The 27,109-nt window shown below is 40.9% G+C and overlaps 4 protein-coding genes across 5 annotated transcripts in view; 2 read left to right on the top strand and 2 right to left on the bottom strand.

Annotated features, from left to right (window-relative positions):
• Positions 1–1,481, top strand: part of unc13d (unc-13 homolog D (C. elegans)) — a 35,972-nt gene extending 34,491 nt beyond the window's left edge. Inside the window, exon 34 of the mRNA XM_038299297.1 lies at positions 896–1,481. Coding sequence (XP_038155225.1) covers positions 896–1,008 — 113 coding nt within the window. The 3' untranslated portion in view covers positions 1,009–1,481. The remainder of the gene's footprint in view (positions 1–895) is intronic.
• Positions 1,031–17,200, bottom strand: unk (unk zinc finger). 2 transcript variants are annotated; one of them, XM_038299293.1, is made up of 15 exons: positions 16,897–17,195; positions 14,705–14,914; positions 13,139–13,315; positions 12,909–13,039; positions 9,601–9,736; positions 9,390–9,507; positions 9,216–9,300; positions 8,831–9,126; positions 5,518–5,583; positions 5,240–5,423; positions 5,061–5,162; positions 4,165–4,350; positions 3,006–3,187; positions 2,621–2,881; positions 1,031–2,513 (listed from the first exon to the last, which is right to left on the bottom strand). In XM_038299293.1, exons 1-15 carry the CDS (start codon positions 17,046–17,048, stop codon positions 2,358–2,360), a joined length of 2,442 nt encoding a protein of 813 aa, XP_038155221.1. In that variant the 5' UTR covers positions 17,049–17,195; the 3' UTR covers positions 1,031–2,357. The 2 variants fall into 2 exon arrangements, with proteins under 2 accessions (XP_038155221.1, XP_038155222.1); XM_038299294.1 differs by lacking the exon at positions 1,031–2,513 and having other exon boundaries at positions 2,656–2,881; positions 3,002–3,187; positions 16,897–17,200.
• A 180-nt stretch (positions 17,201–17,380) lies between these two features.
• On the top strand, positions 17,381–19,327 carry LOC119792590 (histone H3.3A). Its single transcript, XM_038299296.1, has 4 exons — positions 17,381–17,533; positions 18,226–18,363; positions 18,441–18,594; positions 18,687–19,327. Exons 2-4 carry the CDS (start codon positions 18,236–18,238, stop codon positions 18,813–18,815), a joined length of 411 nt encoding a protein of 136 aa, XP_038155224.1. The 5' UTR covers positions 17,381–17,533; positions 18,226–18,235; the 3' UTR covers positions 18,816–19,327.
• A 36-nt stretch (positions 19,328–19,363) lies between these two features.
• On the bottom strand, positions 19,364–26,122 carry si:ch211-250n8.1. The gene is made up of 16 exons (XM_038299295.1): positions 25,949–26,122; positions 25,628–25,735; positions 25,478–25,553; positions 25,231–25,387; positions 25,093–25,138; positions 24,949–25,007; positions 24,815–24,850; positions 23,662–23,714; positions 23,446–23,578; positions 21,494–21,711; positions 21,376–21,421; positions 21,236–21,301; positions 21,092–21,151; positions 20,934–21,019; positions 20,762–20,856; positions 19,364–19,442 (listed from the first exon to the last, which is right to left on the bottom strand). Exons 1-16 carry the CDS (start codon positions 25,983–25,985, stop codon positions 19,408–19,410), a joined length of 1,311 nt encoding a protein of 436 aa, XP_038155223.1. The 5' UTR covers positions 25,986–26,122; the 3' UTR covers positions 19,364–19,407.
• Between the last annotated feature and the right edge of the window lie 987 nt (positions 26,123–27,109).

Here is a 27,109-nt window from a genome sequence, read left to right as displayed (position 1 = left end):
AAGTATGATTAAGAAGTCTATGAGTGCATACTTTTAAGTTTATGATTCTAATAGATTTGATTTGTACTTGTAAATTTCTGATTCTTAATCATACATTTCTGATGTATATTTGCTAATTAACAATTCTTAAAATTATTTTTACTCGTAAAATTATGAATTTTACTTGTAAATTTATTATCTGTATTCATACATTTACTATATCTGCTTGTATAATATTTTTACAATTTTGATTGTAAATATATACGTTATTTGTACTTGTTAATGTTTTATTCATAATCAGAAATTTGTGACACTAGTTACTCTGTGATTTGATCTCGTTAAACTTAATCATTTATAAATCTGATTCTTAGTTAACTTTTACTCTTAAATGTATGATTCATATTTCTAAATTTAACACTTTTACTTGTAGAGAATATTATTCCCTGATTTAAAATTCTTACTCGAAAATTTGTGATTTGTTTTTCTAAATTCATGATTCATACTCAAATGTAAAATTTTTGCTTGTAAATTTTTTGATTTATACTGTGAAATTCACGAGTCTTACTCATAAATTTATGACGTGTGCTCATGTTTTATTTTATTTTAAATTTTGGAGTCTGGTCTTGATAGCTCTATAAAACAGATCTACGTCTCTTTGATCTTCTAAAACAAGTTTCGCTAAAAGAATATTATAAAAGAACCTTCCAGACATCACAGTAAATAAAGGTCTTGGAAGCAGGACCTGTTATCAAAACCCAGGAATGAGAGATAATTAAATTACGTTCCTTTTCTAATCTCCTAAAGTTAAATTATTATTAATCTCTTTCTCTAAGCATCTAAGGATTTTTACAAAGTAAAATGTTAATTAGCTGAAACTCTACATGTAGTTTTAACATCTCCCTACGTCTGTCTGCAGAGGACAGCATCCTGAAGTTGCTGGAATCCAGGAAAGGAGAGCGAGAGGCTCAGGCTTTCGTAAAGAAGCGACGCCAACGAGAGAAACAGTCCCAGGAGGCCGCCCAAGTGTGACAAAACGCACAGAGACGAGTTCTTCCTCCAAAAATATACAATTTGTTTTAATGATCAGTACCAAAAAAGAAAGAGAAAAAAAAGAATGCACTCAGAAAGAAACACTGTTGTTGCATGAGTTGTGAGCGGACAACATACTGAACATGACCATCACAGTGATCGGAAACACTCACACCTGCATCCAAACATTTACACGCCTCTATGCTTCCCGATGGTTTGTCAAAATCAGTGCAAGAGAAAGATAAGAGCATCACATTTGTATGTGTATACATTTATATATAATATATATGAAATATATAAATTATACACAGTTGAGACTGAAATGTCAAAGATTACAACTGTAGAAATTTGGCAGAGAAAGCTGTCACAGATTGATTTAAAAATAAAAAATAAACTAAAAAGCCTTCTTAAGTGTTCTGAGGTTGATTCGTAGCTAATATAAGGGCTGTAAAAAATAAAATACTACCTTAAAACCAACTGAGTCTGTTAGTTTCATTTTATATCTTCCTATAGATTCTGCAAAAAGGAATATTAGAGGAAAACCTGAGTGAACAAACTCAAAGCCATTGATTACACGTTTGAGCAAATTATAGTTTTTATATTTGAGCATTTGAATTTTTAATAGCTAATCCACGGAAGGGAGGAGGTTTAAAAAATAAAAACAGAAACCCAGCTCCTTAAATGGGACTAAATTGAAGTTTTTCAAGAGTGACCTTTTACTACTCCCTGAAATATCATAAAAATCCTCCATCCATCGAGGCAGTTTTAAAACTGACAACACGATCACGACACCATGACGAACACAGCTAACCACGACGAGATTTCCCTGTTGTTTGGGGATTACGACCATAACGTCTTTGGAGTTTTAAGTGCCGAAAAATACTAAGTGGACTTCATTACTCCTCAGAAAATCAAACTATCCAGATGGATGCATGTCACTCTAGGGAAATGTTGCCACAAAAGTGAGATTATACTTTTGAAATATATCATTTAAAACTACCTATGTAAATGCTTCATAGTTAGGGGGGGGTCAGAGTAAAATATAACAGCAGGTTATTTTCATAAGTCAAATGCAGGGGAGCAGAACAGTGTTGCTGGTCGTGAACAGAAACCACCAGAATGTATAATTTTCCTTGGGTAACACTAGCAACACTATCACGCCTGATTCCACAATAGAAAAAAAAACTAAATTTTTTTTTAGTGACTAATTCTCAGTAAGACGGTGATGTTAAAAAGTACAATTCTGGTCTTTTTATGGTGTTGAAATGTGGGTGAGAATCCAAGGCTGGTTGGTGTGGAATCAGGACTGGATGCTGTGGAATCTGTGGCGGCCCCACAGGGCGGTGAGGTCAGGAGCGCTGCTGCTCTGATGTCTGTTCGGGGCATAGCGGGCACTCTGTGGACGTGGAGCAGCTGTCGCACTGCAGCCCGTGGCCACAGGGGAGCGACGCTGAGCTCTGGCCTCCACACGTCACGCAGCACTGTCTCTGTTTCCTGTACACCACCTAATGAACAACAAATCACCGTTTTATTTATAGATTTTTCACCTTAACGTTTAAGATATATTTACAGACGCTGTATTTTTCCCATAAAGATCAAATATGGAAAATACCTGTTCTACAGCATGTAAACAGTTACAGAGCTGGGCCTGTAAGCTCAGAACCGACTCCAGCGGCAGTCTGTGCAGTAGCTGGAGTTGATGCAGTGCAAGGTGTGGATTATCGCTGCTACGCAGGCTCTCCAGCGCCTCCTGTAGGAGAGAGATCTGCCTTTGCGCCTCCTCTTCAGCCTCCCGTGCCCGTTCTGCTTCCATGGCACACCGCGCTGCGTTTGCTCTGGACTCCTCTGCATCCGCTCTGATCGCAGCCCACGACTAGAACAGAAACCAGTGTGCAACCATTCAGGTTGGTTTGAGGCAGTAAATATGCAGGCGATCGCACAAGACAAAGAAAACGCTGCCATCGCTGCTCCTCACGCGCGCTCCTCTACCTACCTACCTGAGCTGTGTGTTTCCAGCTGTGACCCCACTGCTTCAGCGCCCTGTGAGCGTCCTCCAGCTCTTGCTTGAGTCTGGCGGTCTCTGCAGGGGGGGCGGAGGGCACCAGGGCGGGAGGAGTGCCAGGAGAACCCTGACCTGAAGGGAAATGCTCCCAGATATTTGTGCTCATACCATTCAGACCTACAAAATAAGAAAAACAAACAGTGGATTATTAATATTAGAAGCATAAGGAAAGGGAATCAAAAACTGGTTCCTGTTCAGAACCAGTTCCGTGTGTTCCAATTCCATGGAATCGTTTGGCAGCTTGCTTAACGGTTCTCTTAACGGCTCCAAGCAGCCCAGCGCTGGGAAGCACAAATTAAGTCAAGTTTTTTTATGCAAGTTGCGTCATGTTTTTTAAGCAAGTTACGCACACGACATTCAGTAAGCAAGTAGGACGTGACCATGCGCAAGTCTAGAAAAGCAAAATAGAAAAAATGGCGTCCCATCGGGTAAGCTGATCGAAAGTTTGGATGTAAAGTGGCAATAACATGCGCAGGAGGAAATACATCCAACATGCAGAAACTCCTGCGCACAAAACATGGCATACATTTTAACGAATGCCATGTTTTTGATGCCTTCCGGACAGAAGCTAAAGTTACGACCAGCATGGAAGGCAACTCTGGTGGGAAGTAGTTTTATATCACTGGCTGTGCTTAATGTGGTTCCTTGTAAATCATGACGTTTCTGGAAATAAACCAATTTCCTACCTCTCTTTGGGGTTAGTAAACATGCTACGAAGTTGCTCCGCAGTTCAGGGAGCGAGATAAAGGTGACCCTTGTTTATTTAAATCAGGGGGAGATGAGTTTATATCCCGAAATTGTACAGTAATGCTTTTTCATTAAACGGAGGCCTTCTCCATTAGATTTAGATGGCTGTGACAAGACGGGTCGCCTGGCTGGCTCAGAGGCTGGCAGCTCCCGTTCACTGCCTTCTGTTTTCGCCGAGGCAGGCAGAAATAGAATGTCCCAGGCGAAGGTAGATGGATGTCACCGTGCACTTACCAAGTTCTTTGTTTCACAGAATCGATAAGAGAATCGGAATCGTGAAAATCTTATCAATTCCCAACCCCAAGAATAAAGCCTGTAGATTTCCTCTGTAATCTAGTTTTTTGTACCTAAAGAGCTGTGGGATGGTCCGAGGAAGGGGCTTTCTGATAGGCTCGGTTGTGACGGATGAGGAGAGAAGAAAGGTGAGGCCTGTGGCCTGACTGGAGGAGATGGAGAAGGAGAGCTGAAAGGAGCCGAGCTGCTGAACGACCCTGGAATATTAACTGGAGCTGAGCTCTGAATCTGGCTTCCTCCTGCAAAAAACAGCAAATGAACTAATTAGAAACAAACATATTGCCAGTCTGTGTCTATTTTCATCATTGTGCTTCATTCTATCTCTATTCTCCCACTCTGTAGAATCTGTTAGTTCAATCTCTAACGTTAGGCTCTCTCTGCTTTTTTTCATAGTAGCTTCATCTGGTCTTTTCCTGTTTGGCTGTGACACCATCCTGGAGAGAAATATCAACTGTGCTGCTGCCATCAACACGCTTTTTATAGATGTTTTTCAGTGTAGTCCTGTTTCTCTGACTGTGACTGACTGGATGTGCTCTCTTCATCCTCTGACATGGCAGCTGGCTCGGAGCTCGTCTGCCTGGCTGTGTGTTTCCTGGACGGGGCCGCCTGTGAAGCTGATTCAGAGTTGCCTTTTGTATCTCTGCTTCTGTCTCCTTGAACCCCAGTCGGCCTCGGCAGATGTCCGCTCACACTGAGTCTGGTTCTGCTGGAGGTTTCTTTCTGTTTACATGGAGTTTTTCCTCTCCACTGTCACTACAGGCATGCTTAGTGTGAGGGATTGCATTCATTGATGTAATTAACTGGTTTTCCTTAGATGGAAAACTATGAATCAATTTGACAGGATGATCTGGTTGAATTCTATATGTACAGTGCCTTTAGATGACGTGTGAATTGATGCTATATAAATAAACTGAATTGAATAGAATTTTGCGGTGATGCTTTAACATACCTAGCATAACCCCCATACTGGGCAGGCCTGAGCTGCCTTCCAGGCTCCTCTCCAGCGCAGAGACCCCAAAGTCATTCAGATCGAGATCATCCAGAGCCGACTCTGTGACAAACCACAACAGCTTGTTTGGATCGTAGTGATATATGTGGATTCTAATGTATATCTACAGCCTAACGTACCGACAACCGACTCCACGGTCTCACTGGTGGGGTAGAAAGGCAGGGCGTTGGCGTTCATGCCGGAGGAGATGCTGGAGCCTGGTGGGCCGAGGGTGGCCGGGCTGGGTGGTGTGGCGGCTAGACTGGAGGGGATGCTGGAGGACAGACTCAAAGGGCTGCCGACGGGCAGGAACACAAACAGGTCCTGGAGAGGAAACAGAACAAGTTGATGCTTCTGCAGAAACAAAGAGACACGGTTTACAGACGAAGCCCTGGATGCTCGATTGGAGCGTTTTTACCTGTTTGCTCTGCGTTGAAGCAAATTCTCTGCTGCGCTGCTCAAGAGCAAAACCTCTGTGTTTGTTCTGAAATTACATTAAGAAAAAATATAAGCAACACTTCTTCACATTCTCTATATTATAACACTGACAGATGTTTTGTTTGTTTAAGTGACTGATTCCAAGGTCTGGAAACTCTATGGTTTGGTTTGTATTTTTATTTCTTTCTTACTTTGGAATTTTTATTCTATTTTAATTTGAATTAGCTTTTTAGCATTTATTATGTTTCCGTTATAGATTTAGTCTTTCATGTAATACGACTTACACACCAGTGGAAAGACTAACAAATTAATAAATACAGAAATAAGATCCCTGATACAGACAGACCACTGAAGCACCTCCTGAGGAGGCTAAGGTCCTTTGGAGTGAGCTGGCCCCTGCTAAAACCTTCTATAACTCCCAGGTGGCATCTGGGCCCCTGGCAGCGCAGAGCAGGACAGAAAGAGACTGAACAAACTGGTGAGAAAGGCCGCTTCTGTCCCGGGCTACACTCTGGACGCAGTGGCTGAGAGGAGGGTGCTGTCCAAGCTCACATCCATCATGGACAACACCTTCCACCCTCTGCACCAGACTGTAGAGGAGCTGAGCAGCTCCTTTTTAGGGAAAGACTTTTACACCCTGTTTGTAAAAAGGAGCGCTACAGCAGGTCATTCATCCCAGACTCTACAAAGTGACACTAAAACGGCAATAACTTGTACAATGTATAATGTGCAATTACTATTCGATACCATATATATATATATATATATACACACTCACCGGCCACTTTATTAGGTACACCCGTCCAACTGCTCGTTAACACTTAATTTCTAAGCAGCCAATCACATGGCGGCAACTCAGTGCATTTAGGCATGTAGACATGGTCAAGACAATCTCTTGCAGTTCAAACCGAGCATCAGTATGGGGAAGAAAGGTGATTTGAGTGACTTTGAACGTGGCATGATTGTTGGTGCCAGAAGGGCTAGTCTGAGTATTTCAGAAACTGCTGATCTACTGGGATTTTCACGCACAACCATCTCTAGGGTTTACAGAGAATGGTCAGAGGAGAATGGCCAGACTGGTTCGAGCTGATAGAAGGGCAACAGTGACTCAAATAACCACCCGTTACAACCAAGGTGGGCAGAAGAGCATCTCTGAACGCACAGTACGTCAAACTTTGAGGCAGATGGGCTACAGCAGCAGAAGACCACACCGGGTGCCACTCCTTTCAGCTAAGAACAGGAAACTGAGGCTACAATTTGCACAAGCTCATCGAAATTGGACAATAGAAGATTGGAAAAACGTTGCCTGGTCTGATGAGTCTCGATTTCTGCTGCGACATTCGGATGGTAGGGTCAGAATTTGGCATCTACAACATGAAAGCATGGATCCATCCTGCCTTGTATCAACGGTTCAGGCTGGCGGTGGTGGTGTCATGGTGTGGGGAATATTTTCTTGGCACTCTTTGGGCCCCTTGGTACCTTGGTACCAATCGTTGCAACACCACAGCCTACCTGAGTATTGTTGCTGACCATGTCCATCCCTTTATGACCACAATGTACCCAACTTCTGATGGCTACTTTCAGCAGGATAATGCGCCATGTCATAAAGCTGGAATCATCTCAGACTGGTTTCTTGAACATGACAATGAGTTCACTGTACTCAAATGGCCTCCACAGTCACCAGATCTCAATCCAATAGAGCATCTTTGGGATGTGGTGGAACGGGAGATTCGCATCATGGATGTGCAGCCGACAAATCTGCGGCAACTGTGTGATGCCATCATGTCAATATGGACCAAACTCCCTGAGGAATGCTTCCAGCACCTTGTTGAATCTATGCCACAAAGAATTGAGGCAGTTCTGAAGGCAAAAGGGGGTCAAACCCGTTACTAGCATGGGGTACCTAATAAAGTGGACGGTGAGTGTATATATATATATATATATATATATATATATATATATATATATATATATATATATATATATATATATATATATATATATATATATGTATCCATCCATCTATATAAATTCCCATGTAAACACCCTGTGCAATAACCCTGTATAATAATCCTACTATAAAAAACAAAGCTGTCAAATCGCACTATATACTGCACCTTTTTCTTCCTTTGGCACCTTCTACTTTGACTATTTGAGCTGATGTAACAAGAACATTTCTCCACTGTGAGATCAATAGTCTAGTCAATCAATCAATCAAGCAAGCAAAACACATGACCTGTCTGCCATCTGCTGGGGTAATCTGATACAAGAGTAAACTGCAACCAGAAACTAGCCCTCATATTTATGCATTATGAAAAAACAAAAATTAAACAAATTCCCTCTAAAAATTCAGTTAGTTGTAATTAGTTTAGTTATTTGTTTTTTCTAAAGTCTCATTTTCGTACCTTTGTTAGTTTACGTAAACAATAATACCCTTTATAAATACACACAAAGTGTGGCCAATGCCTGCACAAACTCTCAGTCACTATCAATCTTCCTGTTAAAAAAATCCTCCTAAAAAACAGTAACTAATCATTACTGACAGCTTTGTCTTGCATCGTTTACCAGTTTTGGTCCCATCTGACCACAGCACCTTGGTTTAATGGGTTTGCTGGGCTCCCTGTGTGGCTCACAGAAAATTGGGAATTAGACTTCTCTGACAATTCCCTTTTTTCTTTTTAAAGATAGATCCTTTCATTCCTTTTGACAGATTCCCCTACCTCAGCCATGGATCTCTGCTTGTTACATGCCAGCATGTTTCTTTTTGGCTCTGTCAGTTTAGGTGGAGGCCATTCCGTAAAAATTCAAAAAATATCCACTGGACTTGGTTTTCAAGATTTGAAGACGTTTCGCCACCTCTCCAGGAAGCTTTCTCAATTCAAATGTCTGGATCCGCAGTGAGTTTGAGTCTTATATAGACATCGCCTTGTATCGCTTGGAAACATGCAATGGAAACCGATGAATGGGTCGTTAGTTCCATCGTTAGCCTGTAATATCTGAACCTGTCTATGATTCTAGGGGTCGGTCGTTAAAGGGGGGATTGTCATTAAGGGGGGGATTGTCTCCTGTAATACCTGAAACCTGTCTATGCTTGTAGGTGGAGGCCATGTTTCAGAGGGTTTTGAGGTTATTTATTTCTCTTTTATATTATTTTATTAAAAAATTATTTCTTCCACTTCCCTATTTTGAATGTTAGTGTCTATCCATTAAAACCCAGAGGATTAAAAATCAACGTGTGTTTCTAAATGCGACAGGAGTGAGGGATGATCCCAGCTTTCCAAACTCCTTCTCACCTGATCTTCCCGTTCGAATCCTGGTGCTCTGCCGTACCCTCTCTCACCAGCCCATGGAGACAGGGGGTCTACTCCCCCGCTGGCGCCCTCACATAGCGACAGAACACTACCCAGCAGCCCCTGCTCTGCTACACAGGACACCGCAGAGGGGGAGAAGTGGTCCGATGCCGAACCAAGCCCCATGTTGTGAACCCCAGGACTTGGAGAGGCGTCATGGCCAGGAAGGGGGTCTGGGAGTCTGGGGGGAGGAGGGGAACCAGGGTTTGGGAATAATGGCTCCTCAGCAACAAAAGGCTCTGGTGGAGATTCAAAAATAAACAACAATAACAAAATAAGTAATGTAAGTATGATAGAAAATGAGGCGAAAAGCAGAGCTGCTTCTTACTTTCTACATGAGCGAAGGCACAAAACGGTCCTCTGGGACAGCTGCCGCATTGCTGCATGTCATTACACTTGGTGGATTTATAAATCTGCAATAAAAACAACAAGGATTTGTTCCAGGTCATCCGCTGTGGTTCCTGCCTTCAATTCTGACAGAAATAAACAAAAACGATCTAACCTCCGGGTGGAACTGCTGCTCCGTTCTCGTATGGCAGTACTGACATCCCTCCGCTCCCTCACATTTACTGGGATCTCCCCACTCCTCGCCTTGTTTCACAGATGGACACGGCAGCGCCCTATGACAGCCACAACAATCAGGCCCTGCCTTCAGTACAGCAGGAAGCAGCTTAAAATGATGCAGTTCTTAAACAGCTGGGAAGGACAGTCACCTGTATTTGTGCTTGTGCGGGCTGCGCCGCCTGTCTTTGCTGTTGTGGTAATAAGGACAGGCGTATCCTTGGCGACACAGGCGGGGAGGCTTTTTACAGAGCTCCGTCTTGTAATGGGACAGCACATAATTGTTATCTGAAAGAGAGAGAAAACTTATCTATAAGGCAGGTGACGGGAATGGACCAAAAGACATCACATTTGAAAAGCTTTGAAAAACTTAAGCCCCAGTAAAAATATAATTTTCATGACAATGACCTGATATGCATAAATTTTCATAAAGGCTTTCTCTGTAACAGGTTTCCTTAAGCGTTTAGAATAAGACAAAGCCCCAGGAGTCATCTTTCCCATATATTCATTAAAACATTTGTGATGGTAGAACTAAAAAAACTCTTTTCTGCTTTCCAATGAATCTTTGATTTGTGCTGTTATGGAGAAACTATGACTCTGAGCTGCAGCTCAATAACAGTGAACATTAAGGACTATTTTAAAAACAGCTCATCTTCTCTGTGGTTTAAACCCGTGTTGTTGTTTTTTTCAAACTGATCTTTCTGTAGATGTGAGCAAATCAATGAGGAATCGGTTTTCTTTTTGCCATTTCCTGATTGATTAACACCAATAACATATCTGCTTTATTTCACTGGGATACCTTTTTGAGTTTTCCATTTTTTTAAGTTGTAAAAACAAAGGAACTCTGTGTCAAATCATATTTTAAGCCCAGTAAAACAGATTAGACATTATTTCCCGATTAAAAGTTCACGCGGCTGTGCCAGCGTACATGACCCATGAACGGCCTTAAGGGCTGGTTATACTCCCTGCAGCAGTGTGTCGCAGTGAGCTTGACGCAGACATTTTTTATTTATGCTCAATTTTGAGCGTGGTCTGCGCTATACGATGTGGGTCTAGATATGGCCGAGGCAATGAGGAAGAAGGGGCAAGTTTGTCCGACAACAGAGGGACATGGGGGCGAAAAAGAGCGGGGATCCAGGTGGAAAAAGGGTCTCAGCGTTCTCGCGAACCTCGATCTTCTAGCTGGTCCAACTTAAGCAGTTGTTTTCCGCAATTGCAGTCATAAAATCGAAACAAGCCGGCCTCCTGTCTGCAGCACTGTCTGCATAAAAATGAGCCGCTAGTGCCATAAAAACTCAAAAAACAAAAAAAAAAGTTCCTTTCCTAAATGTTGTAAAATAACATAATAAAACTTCAAGTTTTTTTTTCTTTTTTTATCTTTCCAAGTGTACCAACAAATGTAGCCTTGATAAACTGTAACTAGAATTTAGGCATATTAGTCAAATTCAACAGAGGCTACTGTAATAGTGATGAAAAAAGGACCCGCTAACCTGCTAATAGCGAATACTGGAACAAAATAATCATTAAGCAGTGGGTTAGTATTTTTGCTAACTATGGTAAACTTTATAGCAGGGGTCTTCAATGTTTTCCAGGCTAAGGACCACCAAACTGATGACGAGATGGCGCAAGGCCCCCCTGATTATATATTGAATGAAATTGTCTTATATCAAACTGGTCCTATAGTCACTCTATTACATATGGAGTAATGTAACGAAAGTAATTTATCCCTGGGATTATTAAAGTATTTCTGATTCTGATTCCTGGTTGATGGGACAGGTGTTGTGAATGAAACGGTGCCCAGCCTGAAAGAGCTCCTGTGTGTCGCTGAATGTGAGCATTGATGACTGAAAGACATCTTCTGCCTCCATTTCTCTGTTTACTACAGTGTGTTGAATTCATGTTAATGTGGATTTAAAGACATTTCAATTAGTGTAAAAAAATTGCAGTTGGGAATAAAAAAAAAAAGGCTAATCAACCGAATCTTTCGCGACCCCCAGGCAGTACCTCCGTGGACCCCCTAGGGGTCGCGGGCCCCCTCTTGAAGACCTCCGCTTTAGAGCTGATAGCATTTCTGAAATTCTGAAGAGTTTGCTTATTCTTCAAGGTATGAAACAGGAAATAAACATGATCCTCTCTTAATCTGATCATTATTACTTCTTCCCTTTTGTTTCTCTCATTAATGATTCTATTTAATACTGATTTTTGTACCTTATATAATCCTCTTCCTTTCTTATTTTTGTTCCACCTCTTTTGCCATTTCTTTACTCATAATAATTGATTTTCCTTCCCTTTTCCCAAAATGAATTGTAATCATTAATGTTCCCTCTAAAGCAATTTTTACTAATAGATCAGCCTTTTCATTGCCTTTTATACCTTCATGTGCAGGAAGCCAACATAAGCAAATATCAATGCCCACCCCTATATAATCTAAACAGACTGTGCGGGATTTCTAATACTAAACCTTTGCTATAAGTTCCTTCTCCCTGAATACTTTCTAAAACTGCTTTGGAATCTGTACAGACCACCACCCTGTCTGGTCTAACTGACCCATTGTAAGATTAGTATAATTGCCACCATTTCTGCTGTGCCCCACCCCCTCCCTTTCTCAAACAAACGTTTTTAGACAGTTGTCTTAGGCTACGTTCACACCGCAGCCTGAAGTGACCCAAATCAGATGTTTTTTGCCCATATGCGACCTGGATCTGATCTTTTCATGGCTGTCTGAACAACACAGATCCGATTCTTTCCAATGTGACCCAGGCCACTTGGCTATGTGGTCCTGAATCAGATACGAATCTGATATTTTCAAATGCGACCCGTGTCTGAACGGCCAGGTCGCATTCATCTGACCTGAATGTCATTAATACTCGACAAAGGTCACTCTTCTGATTCTTGCTACACAGAAGTGCCAAGAAAAACAACAACCATGGCAGACGATGATGTGGAGAGCAGTATTTATGTCTAACTATCTTGGAAAAATTAATTTAAGGTTGGGAAAGATCGCTAGATGCGCTCCAGCACTACCCTCTATGTTTACTTCTGTAAACACAGAGCATGCTGGCCTGTGACGTCACTGCATCCTCTACTGCGCATGCGGGCACTTAGGTTTTATGACTGCAGTTCACACAGGAGATCACATACAAGTCGCATATATTTGGAAATGTGAACGGGAACGCAAAAAAAAAATCACAAAAAAATCTGAATTGAGCATCAAGTCCTGCAGTGTGAACGTAGCCTTAGGCTCTTAGCTTTTAGCATTGGATTCCGCTAATTCTTTCACCTGTGTAGCGTTAGCTTCGATTTTAGTGAATTTTGAGTTAGTTAAGCTAGCTTTTAGCTATGCTTTGACCCCTACATGATGCCACTAACCCTTATTTAAATCTCATCCTATTCAACATATTCATACTCGCAGTCTAATCATTTGTTTTTTTAGCAGAAAAAGAAGAAGCAGCAGCTGTACCTTGCCAACGCGGTTCTTCGCTCAATATTTTCTCTATAAGAGCTGTGCTCGCTGCTTGTCCCGACTGGGCATCCCCTCCACCTCCTTCTGCTCCCCCCGACCCTCCCTGAGAGTCCAGCACCTGCACTTCTCTGTGGAACGCAGAAAACAGGGAGGACATCAACATCAACAACAAACTGAACACAAAGCTGAATGGCTGCTGTATTAGGAAAGGGTTTAAAGTTGCACACCTGATATCATAAACAGGAGTGCGCAGGTCATGTGATCCGTGAGCAAAGGCACAGTGGGAGCCATTCTTGCTGCAGTGGCCCTTTGCATCCGTTTCGTGGATACATGACCCCGTCTTATAATAGCGGAGGTGGTATCGCCGTTCTGTGTCCCCTGCAGTTCGATGCAGGAAAGGACATCTAGAGTACAAAAAAAAATAACGTTCAGAAGAATAAATTAATTAATCAGAGGCCTTATAAAACATTGGTGCCCTAAATAGGCTCAAGGAGCATCAGAAAAGTGTTTGCTTTAGTGTAGGGCTGAAACAATTTATCGGATTAATCATGATTAATCAATTATTGAAATATTAGTCAATTTATTTAGTAATCGATTAATTAACTGGAGTATGGAGACTGTAAAATATGCCTTTAGTTGACAGACCAACCCACTTAGAGCAGTAATTATACCAAAATTGTAAAAAAAATATATAAACATTTTGCATTCAAGATTTAAAAAAAAAATTTTATCTGTCAATACTCTCTGATTTAATTTAGTTTAAAAACAAAATTCTTAAAGGTACCTTTGGCTATCTAAATATGAACCAATTAATCTAAAAAAAATAATCAACAGATTAATCTATTTGCGAAATAATGATTAGTTGCAGCCCTACTTTAGTGTATGCTTTAATCATTCCAACTAATGGAAAACATTTGCGATAAATTTAAAGCGACAGTGTGCAAAAGTTTCTTATTTTAAAACTTCTCAAGAAAATGTGTTTTTGTTGAGGTCTACTTTCATGGGGCTTTAAAAAGAAGAATGGGAAATAAAGAACACGTTTGAATCTGCTGCTATAGTTGATGCTGCTAAAAGCTAGATTAGCATGCCTTTAAAATCCACAGCCACACCCAAGAACTTCTTTTCAGTCTAGAATTTGTTCTCTTTTTGAGTGTAAATGTCATTTTCGGCACCATAATGGAGACAAAGTAGTTTCTAAAACTCCAATGGAGATTATGCATGATATACTACAGTCAAATCAGGAGTGATTGTCTGCAGAAAAGGCTTAATGCTTAGTTACTACGACCCACACATTTGGGAGATGAATGAGAGCAGTTCAGGATTTTAATGTAAAAGGTGGTTTAACAGGATGTGGTGGACGACCTGCAAATTCTGCTAGAAGAGCAGAATGAAATTAACATTATGGACCTTTAAAGAAACTTCTACAAATAAAACGGAGAAAGAATCCTGGTTACTTTGTACATCAAGTATATACATTTCTTGATTCATTTTGAACATTTTATTATTTGTTAGTTGGGCAAATTGAACCTAGAGATACTGACTTCTTCATAATGTTCCCTGTATGCATCTGCTTTCATCCATCAGTTCTGATCAACTTTTCCAGCCCTGTCATTTTATCTCTGATCCACTGGAACAGATATGAGTGGAGAAAATAGGATGTGGAACAAGGATCACCATATTATGCGCTTGTACCATTTTACTCCGTGTTTACAATCTGAATCCTAAAAGGGAAATTACCCTATGTGGGTTGATCAAGAAATCATGACATAGAAGGGAGCCTTAGAGACACTCACTCATCTCCTTCTGGGCAAGTGCCTGTTCCCTCATCATATTTGGTACAGTAGACATCTGGGCTGTAGTTGAACGTCCCGTCTCGTCTGCGGATGGGCCTGCGCCGCCGCTGGTTTAGAAAATGCCAGTGGAAACAGGAAAACGGACGGTGCTGTGTGCATTTATGCTGGACAAACAGGGGACACTGCTCAGTTCTGAACTCTTTGAGATATCTGGAAAAGAAGGAGACACCGGAAAAAATATTTTGAGTCAAACCGTGCATTTTTGAATAGGCAAATACTCTCCCTACATAAAGCTTAAAGCTTTCACTTCAATTTAACAGTTTTGCATATACTGTAACTTAAGAATATAAAGTAAATTTGGTAATTAGTTAAAAGTCCCTCCATGTGTATACTTATCTCAGCATGAATAAAACTATTTTAGTCAAAGTAACAAGTCAACATGACAAGGAAAGAGTAAAAATGTGGAGTAGTTTGCAACAAAATCCCAGGCTTTGAATATCTCATGGACTACTGATCAATCAGTAATCAAGAATGCTAAAAGTGCAACACAACTAAAAAAACATAGAAATATTATGAGCCTAAATTGGCAAGTTAAACACAGAGAGCAGTGATTAGAGTAGCAGCCAAGGGGTCAACTGGAACCTTGGAGGAACTGCAGAAATGCACTATTCATTGAGAAGATTCTGTTAATAGGACAACTAATATTAGGGCCGAAACAATTTATCGGGTTCATCAATTATTGAAATAATCATTAACTGATTTAGTAATCTCGGCTACATAGTGGAACAGTGGGTAGTACTCCTGCTTTGCAGCAAGAAAGTTCCGGGTTCGATTCCCTGTCCGAGGTCTTTCTGTATGGAGTTTGCATGTTGTCCCTGAGCACGCTTTGGTTCTCTCCGGGTACTCCGGCTTCCGCCCACAGTCCAAAAACATGACTGTTAGGTTAATTGGCTTCTCTAAATTCTCCTTAGTGCATGAATGGTTGTTTATCTCTGTGTTGTCCTGCGATGGACTGGGGACCTGTCCAGGGTGTACCCCGCCTCTCGCCCGTAGGCATTTGGAGATAGGCACCAGCACCCCTCATTCATCCGCTTGGGATAAACATGACAGAAAATGGATGGAGTGCAACTCTAAAACATGCCTTTAGCTGACAGAGTAACCCACCTTTAGCAGCAATTACACCAAAATTGTAAAAACAAAAACAAAAAAACTGTAAACATTTTGTATTTAAGAAAAAAAAACAACCCTTTTGTCTGTCCAAACGGCCTATCCAGAACTCCTCCAGTGGAAAGCCTTCGTTTCACTTGGTTTAATTTAGCAAAAAGTCTTCTTTAAGGAACCTTTGCCTATCCGATTATTAATTGAAAAACATTATCAACAGATTAAGCAATTTGTAAAACAATCATTGCAGTCCTACTGTATATAACAAACCTCCCTAAACTGGCCTGTGTCAGAAAGCGGTTCAGTGTTTTTTTTTTTTTTTTTTTGGCTAATAAACAATAATAATAATAAATAAGTTGTCCTATTTGCAACTCACCATAAAAAAAATCACTCTGAAACCACCATCCCAGAGGGTTCAACACAATGGTGGCAGCCTTTTTTTACAACTGGGTCAAATTAATATACTGAAGATAGTGAGAACGTATGTTTTCGGGTTAGAAAACTATTTATCAAAACAAATAACAAAAACAACAGCTAAGCTCTCAGAGTATCGGAATCTGCAAAGCTAGTAGCCACATCCAAAACCTATTACAGCTAAACAGATCAAAGCATTTACAGTGAAGTTTGTTTTAATGCCACTGGGTTTGTTTTGGACAATTCAAGCGCTCACCTTATAACTATAATACCACAAAGCTAACAGCAACATAAGCTGCAAAAACTATATTTTTCCCAACAAATACTTTACTATAGAATCGAATTAAACCATAAACCGCCCAAATGTGTTGCAATAGTGTCACAAAGTGTCAAAAATAAAATGATATTACAATATTTTCAGTAATGTTCAGTAACATTAGGCCTCTCCATTAGGACCAGGAACATTTGCTCTCCAGCACTCTATAGCTCATTCCAGATATTTTAAAGTTTCAATTCGCAACCAAAGTTTGTAGTAAAATCAAGCTTTTGTTTTGTGTATGACACAGGCACGTGAGGTTGTGTACACAGCCAGCTAGCGCTGCTAAGCAGCTACGTACGTGTAATGTTGAGGTTTCTCGGGCTGAACGTTCAACACGGTGGCGGGCGAAGTCGAGCCCCCAGCGGGCGAAGACGATGAGGACGAGGATGCCCCTCCTGCTGCGGTCGTCGCTGCCGAAGACGACGGGGGCTGTGAATTTGTTTTAGACATTTAACCAGTCTGAAGCCTAACAACAAGAAGCTTGTTTTTAGCTTACAGGCTAGCTCTTCTTTTTAGCTTCGAAATCCGCATTCTCCTACGCTGTGAGCTTGCGCGAGGCAACAGGAAGTAGTAGTAGAGAAGAGACGCAACACAGAACTATGGGACATGAAGTTTATCGATAACTATAATAATATATTTATATGAAAAGATGTTTTCAATAAACAGCGTTCTTTGATCAATGAACATAACACAAGATCATTTAATCATACGCTTTATTGTTGTTTTACAGCAAATATTTGATTGTTTTATCTGATTGGCTGCGCCATATCCCGTGTGAGAGGATCAGCCAATGGCGCGCCGTCTGCGAAAATCATGACGTCACGTTGAAGTATTATAACTCGGCCTCGTTCTTTCTCTCCAGTAGACATTTTTCATTGGGTTGTATTTGATGTTAGTCGAACTCGACGAGTTCTTAGCATACGGTAAACTAACAGGTAAGATATATATATATTTATTTCATTGTGTCTGTTGAGGCTGTAATTGGCTATCTGAACCGGTTTTGGATTTTAGTTGGGTCGTTTTCTTGTTTGTCTACGATTATTTCCTCACAGCCTTACGTGAAATGGAAGCGTTAGCTAAAAATAGAACAATGGAGGTTCTTGAGTCTTGTTTTTTTATCGCTAAAGATCAAAATATACCGGTTAACACTCAACGGTTGAGCTTAAAAGTAGCTGGCGGCACAATTGTATTTAATGATTCAGTCTCATGAAACGTGACGACCTAAGCAAACTGCTTGAATTGAGTGTGAGTCCTTGTTTTTTTCTTCCGTATTTCAAGGCGAAACTGAAAATGGCGAGGTGGAAGCGCCACCGCGCTGTTTCGAGCGCCATTTGTTTTGACCTGGTTAGCGTTAATACAAAGCTCTGTACCAAAACAAATAATTATTACCACGTTTCTTGTGTTAAAATGTCCACAACTATGTTTACGTTGAGGACTAGCAGTTTTTTTTTATTGCTGAGCCTTTAAAGGCTTTAAAGGCATCCATGGGAGGCCGACGCCTTCCATGGATGCGGTGTTGGGGGAGGGGAGCGGCGTTAGCTTTAGCATTTGTTTACAGATGAAATCTCCTTTTCGGCAGTCCCTGAACAATTTGCTCAAAGTTAATTGGTTTCCACCACACTTTTAGGAACTGCGAGATGGCCCGTACCAAGCAGACCGCCCGCAAGTCCACTGGAGGGAAAGCTCCCAGGAAGCAGCTGGCTACCAAGGCTGCTAGGAAGAGCGCCCCCTCCACAGGAGGCGTGAAGAAACCGCATCGTTACAGGTATGGGACCTTCATTGCATTCATATGCGGTGTTGTTGTTGTTGAAACGTGCTAATCTGACTTCTTGTCTTTCAAAGGCCTGGCACCGTGGCTCTGAGGGAGATCCGTCGCTACCAGAAGTCCACTGAGTTGCTTATCCGCAAGCTGCCCTTCCAGCGTCTGGTGAGGGAGATTGCTCAGGATTTCAAGACTGATCTTCGTTTCCAGAGCGCTGCTATCGGAGCTCTTCAGGTAAACCGTTATATCAATGCTGCACCTGGCTTTTTTTGGTGGGGTAAGTGTTACAAATTGCTTACTTTGTCTCTGTTTTTGTTTTTTTCCAGGAGGCAAGCGAGGCATACCTGGTGGGTCTCTTTGAGGATACTAACCTTTGCGCCATCCACGCCAAGCGTGTCACCATCATGCCAAAGGACATCCAGCTGGCTCGCAGGATAAGGGGTGAAAGGGCTTAAGTGGCCAATCCCAGCATTATGACATATTTATCATAGTTATCCATTTTGTGGACATTTTTTTCCTTGGGTTTTTGTTTTTATAAATTCTTTGAATTTTTCTATTTAGTGATAGACAACATACCAACCATTCCACTAGCCCAAGTGCACCATGGACAAGATAACCTTTCTGGGTTATCACTAAATGTAATTACTCCAGTTAATTGTGGATGTTGGGCTCCTGTTGAGGGAGCGATCTCTAAAATCTCAAGAATCAATTCTGATCACCTTCTGGGAGCAGTTTTTCTTTACTATCTAAATGCCAGCATGCCACCCTGGGTGCATATCAGCAGTCTCGATGTATCGGTTATCTCAGTTAGTCCTCTGAACTAAAAGGGAGCCCTGCAGACCCCTGACGTTGTTTAGGGCCGCTTTTTATGCGTTTTATCAAACACAAAAATCTTGGCAGCTACATTTAATACTATTTATGAGATGTTGGTCACATGTCTTTCTATTAAAGCTCTTTATGAATACAAGTTTGTGTCTTGTCATGATGTATACAGACAATAATGCACTTTTTAAACTCATTTATTTACATGGGTGGGTTGATCTGTGGTTATACAAACCACTCTGTGTGCTTGAAACCAGCAGCTGTGAACAGAAAGGACAAGGGTTGGTGAAATTATAGGTAGATCAAAGATTGCATGGTGAAGTTACAACAGATCAAATGTTAGAAGTTAACTACTATTGGACTAGGGATGCTGATGTCAGCAAATTGATACAAGCTGGTAAATGGTGAGAAAATTAAATGGTAATTCCAGAATAAGTGCATCTATGATTATCAAAATGGGAAATCTGTTAACTTGAAATGTTTGATGCTTGTGTAAATATGACGCAAAGACCAACAAACCTTTGGAATTAGCGGCACTTCTAGATTCTAAATCTACACAATAACACCAAAACAGGGCAAGAAAACATTTACTATTCTAAAGGGGCTACAAAGCCAATGATGCAGACTCCTGATCTAACATGAAGTGATTATCTTGTCTGAAGATAAATGTGAGATGTGTGTTTTTTTGTTTTTGTTTTTTTGTTTAGTATGAAATTAATCAGTTTAATCACTTGTCAGAACATTACAAATCCTGTTGAGTAAAATTCCTAAAATAACCATATTTTCCATTAATTTAAGTGGGTAATTATGGTCTGCAAAATAATTTTTGAAATAAGAATCAGACATGCACTTGATTTTAAATGGATTTGGCCAATAGTCTATCTTACAGGAGTCAATGGAAAGTGCATATATATATATATATACTCATTTCGGTACGGTGGCACTGGCTCTCTTTGACCGCACAGTGATCAAAGTTGAAATAGTGTTTAGTAAAGTTAACTTGTATATACTTTGATATTGTATTTATAGCAGTATATTGTTATACACTTTTCTAGGGTGCACAGTGTGTAACCACTTGTATAACCTTTTGCTGCCGTAAACACAACTCCCCCATTGTGGGACAATAATTGGATTTTCTATTCTTTATAGTCTATGGAAACTATAATTAGCATTTTTAGCCTTTCCATTCAATATGTGCTTCCATTTTAAATAATGAGAAAACTTTCTCCTTTAGCCTGGGTGAGTTCTGGTTCTAATCCAACCTCTCTGGTGCAGTTTTTAAAGAAATAACTCCAAAGTTTATATCACTTTTTCTTCCCTTCAACCTTTTTTCCTCTCTAAAAATGTTGCTCCTCATTCGGAAGGAGGTTGCTGACACTGATTATCCAACCTAGGAAATATTAGAAATACCTTTTGTAAATTAGTCAAATATACTAATTATCTGGACCACTGATTTATTGGTCAATCTAAAATTGATTGTAAGCCATAATCAATATTAACAATCCCAAAATCCCTCTTTCCAATGAATTTGTTTCATAATTGTCTTGTTTTTCAAAATGAACCCATCAACAGGCCTCACCAATGCGGCAGACTATATCCTCACAGTCCTTAATGGTGCTGGCTTTGAGCACCACACAACAAAAACCGCTGGACTGAGGCGTTTCTGGAGAATCTCTGTGAAAAGATATTCATTTGCATCAGAAAAACAAACTGAAGTGATTGTTCAGCTTAACGCGATGCTTTGTACTTACGCCACGCAGAAGGCGAATATCATGTAGCCCGGCTGAGCAAACCTCCCTACACAGGAAATCTCTGGATAGTGATGCTCAAACAGTTTCTGAGGAAACATGGATAATATAAACATAACATGGGGTGGAGCTGAATGTTTTGCTGCTGATATGTTTCTTACCTGTGTACTGTTTCTGTCTGTGCACGTCACATGTGTTTCCTTCAAATCCAAAAGCACGTCCTAAGGGACGGATCAGAGCGAGCAGATAATGGTATCACAACATAGTTTGCATTGTGCCTGCAGGCATTTGAACGACTGCTTTACCTTGCTAGACAGGTTTTGACGCAACACCTGTGGAATTGCATGCTGCAGGACTTCTTTTCCTCCAAACTAAGGGTTAACATTACACAAGTTGTTAGCACATTTAAACAGCATTTTAAGAGAAGCTAAACAGAGATAATTACCATTCCAATGTTTGCTTTTCCCAAGAACTTCACAATGTAGACGATTCTGCTGAGAGATTGGCGGATCATTATGTAAAATCAAACCTGGAGCTTTGAAATAAACGGTTCACACACTTGCCTTCCCTCCTTGAGACACTGGGATACGCCAGGAGGCCTTCGGTTGTCATCGGTTTCCTTTTGGAGGGGATTGAGGCTGAGCTGCATATTGGGATTCTCTGTCCTCAGATCCCTCAAGAGTTTGACAAGGGGCCGATACACTGTTCCATCCTGAGCCCTGCATCTCAGAATACGGATGGATAAAGGGCGGCCCTTAAGGCGAGACAAAACAACGCCAGCCTGGAAGCAAGGATTACAAAGCAGCATATAACACCACCTTATATGACATGTGTGACATGAAAAAAAAAATCAAACTCTAGTTAAGTAATTTTTTTCTTAAAATAAGTGCATTTGTTCTTGGATTGAGGAGATAAAAGAGACATTTTGGCAATGGAACACGACAATTTACATTTAAAATAAGAATACGCAGGGTGCTCAGTGTGTCTGTGGGTAACACTGCTGCCTTGCAGCAGGAAGGTTCTGGGTTTGGTTCCCAGCTCGGGGTCTTTCTGCATGGAGTTTGCATGTTGTCCCTGAGCATGCATGGGTTCTCTCCGGGTACTCCCGTTTCCTTCCACAATCCAAAACATGACTGTTAGGTTAATTGGCTTCTCTAAATTCGCCTTAGGTGTGAGTGTGTGCGTGAATGGTTGTTTGTCTCTATGTTGCCCTGCGACCTGTCCAGGTTGGACCCCGCCTCTCGCCCGTAGACAGCTGGATATAGGCACCAGCACCCCTCGTGACCCCGCTTGGGATAAGCATGACAGAAAATGGATGGATGGATAAGAAAACACAATTGCATTCTTATTTCAAGTGCATGTTATAATTATCTTATTTTAAGAGTAAAATATTCATTCAATTTGCAAACTATCTCATTTATCTACTCAAACTAAGGGTAAATACACCTAATTTTAGAACATTTTACTTATTCCTAGTGCTCCTGTGACTGTAGAATCTGAATTCAACTCTACCAGGAATTGAAATGAATCTCCAAAGTTCACTGAAAAAAATGCATCCAGTACCAGAAATTATCTTTACTTCAACAAATAAACTACAGAACTTAAAAGGAAATCTTACTCTAACTAAGCTCTTCCTCCTGTCGTCTCAATGTTTTCTCTATATCCGAGGTCTTCAACAGGGGGTCCGCGACCCCTAGGGGGTCCACAGAGGTACTGCATGGGGTTCACGAAAGTTTTGGTTGATTAGACTTTTTTATATATATTTCCCCCTGCAATTTTTTCCACTAATTGAAATGTCTTTAAATACACATTAACATGACTTCAACACACTGTAGTGTGTTCAGTCATCTATTCACACTTTCAGCGACACACGGGAGCTCTTTCAAGCTGGGCACCGTTTCATTCACAACACCTGTCCCATCAATCAGTAATCAGAATCAGAAATACTTTAATAATCCCAGGGAGAAATTACTTTCGTTACATTACTCCACCTGTAATAGAGTGACTATAGGACCATTTAAAGAAGAACATTTAAAAATTAGCACAGAACCTCAGTTACTGCAGCTAGAAACCACCAATCAGGCTCTAAATCTGGGTGTAGTAATGGACTCAGACCTGAACCTTTAGAGGCTCATAAGACAAAGTCAACCTTTTATCATCTAAAGAAGGCCGAATATCTGAGCAGGTTCTTGGAAAACTCATTGATACCTTTACTTCTAGTCAAACTGATCACTGCTGCCTGTGTCCTCACTAAAACTAAAACATAGTATCAAACATCGTAGTTTTAATGCTTCACTTGTCTTGAAGAAATGCAGCCTTAGAATTCTAGCAAAAATGTTGCAATGTGCTATATAAATAAACTTGCTTTTTCTTACATAATTTGAATAGGCAATCTTTGGGAGGCTGGTGGTTAACTTCCTGGGTTATCTTTTATGCCGATGATTAATTTATATTATTAATTTATGAAGATGAAAAAAAATAACATGTGGAAAAACAAAAAATAGGATTCCCTCACTTGTCCATTTTTGGAATTTCTCAGGGAAGTCCCATTGATCTCATCGATGATGTCACCAGCAGAGACAAACATGTCAACGTGAGCCTGACTGCCAGGGACCAGGTCCAGGACAAAGACACGGCCGCTTAGATACCTGAGGAAGAAACACGCTGAGATCGTGACACACGACTGGAATTAAGAATATTTTTCTTCCTTTGTAATATATAAAATACGAACCTTAAAATCATTCCAACTTCCCGACAGGGCACAACTTCATAAGTGTCACACACCTACAGTATGGGTAAACAGTCTGTTAAAACTCCTCTCCATCTCTTTACTTAGATTTTAAATTTTTACTATGCATTTTCTATTTTTGACTACTGTCAACTTTTTTGCAATATTTCTTTCCTTTGTAACCTCATATTCAGTGTATTTTAATGGTTAAAACTTTCCAGCTTTCCATATGTAGAGACTGACTTTTTTTTCCTAAATTTTTTTGCATTTGTGAAATTTGAAATCTTTCCATACAGTTTCAGCAGGATTTAGCTCCGGATTTTGAGGATTTAATCAAAACATTCCACAGGAGCTTTGACTTTAAATTTAGAGTCCTGCAGGAAGGCAGACCTCTGGCCCAGTCACACATCTTTCTTAGCCTCTAACCTCAGGTTCACACAGTCATCTGTGTTGTTCTCTCCAGATGTAAACCAGATCAGGTCATTTCAGACACAGAAAGATCAAATTCATCTGGTGCATTTGAAAATAAAAGGCACGGGCTGTACAAAAGTATGTTTCTGGATGATATACGATCTCCTACAAACATCTATTGTAGATTCCTGGACAGCAGTTTGGGACAAATAACGGAGTAGACATGGAACCAATCATTGTGAACTGATTGCCCTTAACTGTCCTCGTATTTAACTCCTTCCTAGCTCCCCTCAGTTCTAAACAGTTTCCTATCCTTGTTCCAGAATAGCATCTCCATTGAATGATACTGCCACCACCATGCTTTCCCATTGGGATGGTGTGTTCACAGTAAAGTGCAGCGTTAGTTTTTTAGTCCAAGAGTTCAGCTTTGGCCTCATCTGAACCAATGACCTTCTTACAGATGTTTGCTATCTCCAATAGAGTGGAAAGTGTAAGATCTTCTAGGCAGTTTTCCACAAAGCTTGACTATAAGGCGCACAACTCATATCAACAAAATTGTCCACCTAAGTTGTGAACCTCTGCAGCTGGGACAGTTGGTTAATTTCCATGTTGGTCTCTCAAATACAATGCATGAGTTTGCTCTTATGATGTGACAAGATATGGGCAAGTCAAACGGATATGAAAATATACTGTAGCTCTATTTTCTGAACATCAGTTTGATATCTTTTTGCTGTAGTGCCCTTACCGGTAGCAGCCAGCTCTCATCTAAAAAACTGCAGTTCTGTTTATAGAAAAAAAAAAGTTATTGTTTTTAAGTTGGATTATTATTGTGTAATGTGCGGTGTAAAAATATAAATAGTACATTCATTTTTCACTGACCTCCATGTCCAGTTTGAACTCCATATGAGAGAGGACCAGCAGCAGTGACATGAAAGGCTCTGGGAAAAAATAAAAAAACAGGTTTCATGTCATGTTTTTCCCATCCATGCATATAAATGAAACAAACCAAGTTACATGCCTTACCAACAAATTCCTCATTCCTGAGGATTGATAATGTAGGGCTGTACCACTGAAACAGTAAAGGAGAAAATATGTTTCAGAGCGTTTAAGATAAGCTATAATTAAAGCCATAAAGGGAAATATGTATGCAGCATGAATGACCTCAAGCACTCTGGACGTGTGCAGCAGGTGGGTGAAGAACTGGGACAGAGTCCTGCGGCTGAGGGCCAGCCTGAGAAGGTAGCGGCCCCGACCTTGAGCTGAGATCAGCTTCCTGCAAGCTCTGGTCTGCTCAACAGCCAATGACAGAGCAGAGAGCCTGCATGAAAAAAAAGTCCCAGAAGGTTAAAGTTTTGCAGCAGCTTTCAGGTGAGTCAAATGCAGGAAAAATGTTGCCAACTTGTTCTACCTGCTGCAGGTGTCATGATGATGAAGCTGCTCGAAACAATGCCAGTAATCTCTTTGGACCAGGCTGAGGACTGGCTCTGGGGAGAAATATTCAAAGCATTTAGTGCTTATAGGAGGAGAAAGGATGATTAAAAATGGAGTTAATGCTCACGATGCAGCCCCTTCCTGAGAACCAACTCCAGCAGCTCACAGCAGGAGGGGAGATGAGGGCTGGAGTCAGTCACCATGCCACCATCTGACTGCATATTCAGGACACACACTGGGAGATAAAAATAAAACACAGATAATACTGCATGAAACCATAGAAACAGAGCAGAAGAGATCAGATCTAAAATATAGTGGGATAAAATGGATTGAAAGGGTCTGGTGTCAGAGAAAAATGATAAAAACAACCGTTTTTACTGAAAACCCAGAAGCTGATATGTTGAAGGAATAGGTTGAGTGCAGTGATGGTCCTGATGAGGATGCTTACCTCTGAGGGAGGCGAGCAGAGGGTCTCTGGGCGCCATGCTGGTGATGATGGAGCAGAGCAGCGGGGGTCTCTGGACGCTTTCAGCCGCAGGGAGCCGTCATCTGGAGGCGGAAAAACACACAGCTTCCTTCCTCAGACTAAACGCAGATCCACATGATCATGGACTCAAACCGACACAGGGGGCGCTGTTGCTTCAGTTGGGAATATTACCGACTGCTGCAAACATGAAAAGGTCGATCTCTTTTGCTCATGCTTAATATTTCCACCATCTACAGGCCTACATGAGATGTAGAATTTGATCTGAGGGCCTGTTTTCGCTTCAATTACTACATCTTTTAGGGTAAAATTTGATCTGATTTAATAGAATCGTTGATGATTGAATCATAATTGTATATATGCATCTCTCATAATAAGATTAGTAACACAAATAGCTATCGACCTTTACTCAATATTGGACTCTGGCGCCCCCTTGTGGCTAAATGAAGCAAGTGCTTTTGATAAGTGACCCTGATGAATTTTCCCTTTTTTCATGTTTTCAACGTCATTTCCAGGTGGGAAGTAACTAGTTACATTTACTCAGTTACATTTACTTGAGTAACCTTTTGAAAACAAAACGTTAGAAGTGGTTTTACATCGTTTTGTTTGGGCTTTTCTTGAGAAAAAAATTAATAAAGTATCACTTCTCTTACTCAGTGGCAGAGCTAGATCGGGGACCAGGGGTGGCCATGGCCACCGGTAGGCAATCATTTGCTCTGTTCGAATTTATGGGTTGTGTCTGGGGCGGGCTACTCCAGTCCTTGAAGGCCGGTTTCCTGCAACATTTAGATTCATCCTTGACCAACACACCTGAATGAAATGGTTGAATTGCTGTGTTCATATTTATGTGCTGCATACTCCGAAGCACAGATTCGAAGGACGATTATGTCATAGCGCCGCGCCAAAGTCTGGTCGGATTCCAAGACTCCTCGTTATGCAGCCTCCAAATGCGTCCTTCTTTTTGCCAGATTTGAAGGATGGGTCCGATGTATCCTCGCTATCCTTAGATATCCCAGAATTCATTGCGAGACCAAGCAAGCCGGCATCTCCATGATTAGAAGAAATGGTACTTGGGGTCGAACAGTGGTGAAAATTGGAAGTTCAGTTTAATATAATACAAGTATG

The sequence above is a fragment of the Cyprinodon tularosa genome, unplaced genomic scaffold, assembly GCF_016077235.1.
Source record: "Cyprinodon tularosa strain WSP-4 unplaced genomic scaffold, ASM1607723v1 ctg424, whole genome shotgun sequence".
NCBI classification, from domain to species: domain Eukaryota; kingdom Metazoa; phylum Chordata; class Actinopteri; order Cyprinodontiformes; family Cyprinodontidae; genus Cyprinodon; species Cyprinodon tularosa.
The sequence above is the reverse complement of the archived record's forward strand: the minus strand, read 5'-3'. Positions and strand labels throughout refer to the sequence as shown.

What these genes read in the sequence shown, in the direction of transcription:
- unk (XM_038299293.1), bottom strand. Translation starts at nt 17,048, where the DNA reads ATGTCTAAAACAAATTCACAGCCCCCGTCGTCTTCGGCAGCGACGACC. An exon ending in GACCGTGGAGTCGGTTGTCG is followed by an intron (nt 5,163 to 5,239) that starts GTACGTTAGGCT and finishes GGTTTGTCACAG; the next exon opens with AGTCGGCTCTGGATGATCTC. An exon ending in GTTTACATGCTGTAGAACAG is followed by an intron (nt 2,514 to 2,620) that starts GTATTTTCCATA and finishes GTTGTTCATTAG; the next exon opens with GTGGTGTACAGGAAACAGAG.
- LOC119792590 (XM_038299296.1), top strand. Translation starts at nt 18,236, where the DNA reads ATGGCCCGTACCAAGCAGACCGCCCGCAAGTCCACTGGAGGGAAAGCT. An exon ending in AAGAAACCGCATCGTTACAG is followed by an intron (nt 18,364 to 18,440) that starts GTATGGGACCTT and finishes TGTCTTTCAAAG; the next exon opens with GCCTGGCACCGTGGCTCTGA. An exon ending in CTGCTATCGGAGCTCTTCAG is followed by an intron (nt 18,595 to 18,686) that starts GTAAACCGTTAT and finishes GTTTTTTTCCAG; the next exon opens with GAGGCAAGCGAGGCATACCT.
- si:ch211-250n8.1 (XM_038299295.1), bottom strand. Translation starts at nt 25,985, where the DNA reads ATGGCGCCCAGAGACCCTCTGCTCGCCTCCCTCAGAG. An exon ending in ATGAGAGCTGGCTGCTACCG is followed by an intron (nt 23,715 to 24,814) that starts GTAAGGGCACTA and finishes CCCATACTGTAG; the next exon opens with GTGTGTGACACTTATGAAGT. An exon ending in ATATTCGCCTTCTGCGTGGC is followed by an intron (nt 20,857 to 20,933) that starts GTAAGTACAAAG and finishes ATCTTTTCACAG; the next exon opens with AGATTCTCCAGAAACGCCTC.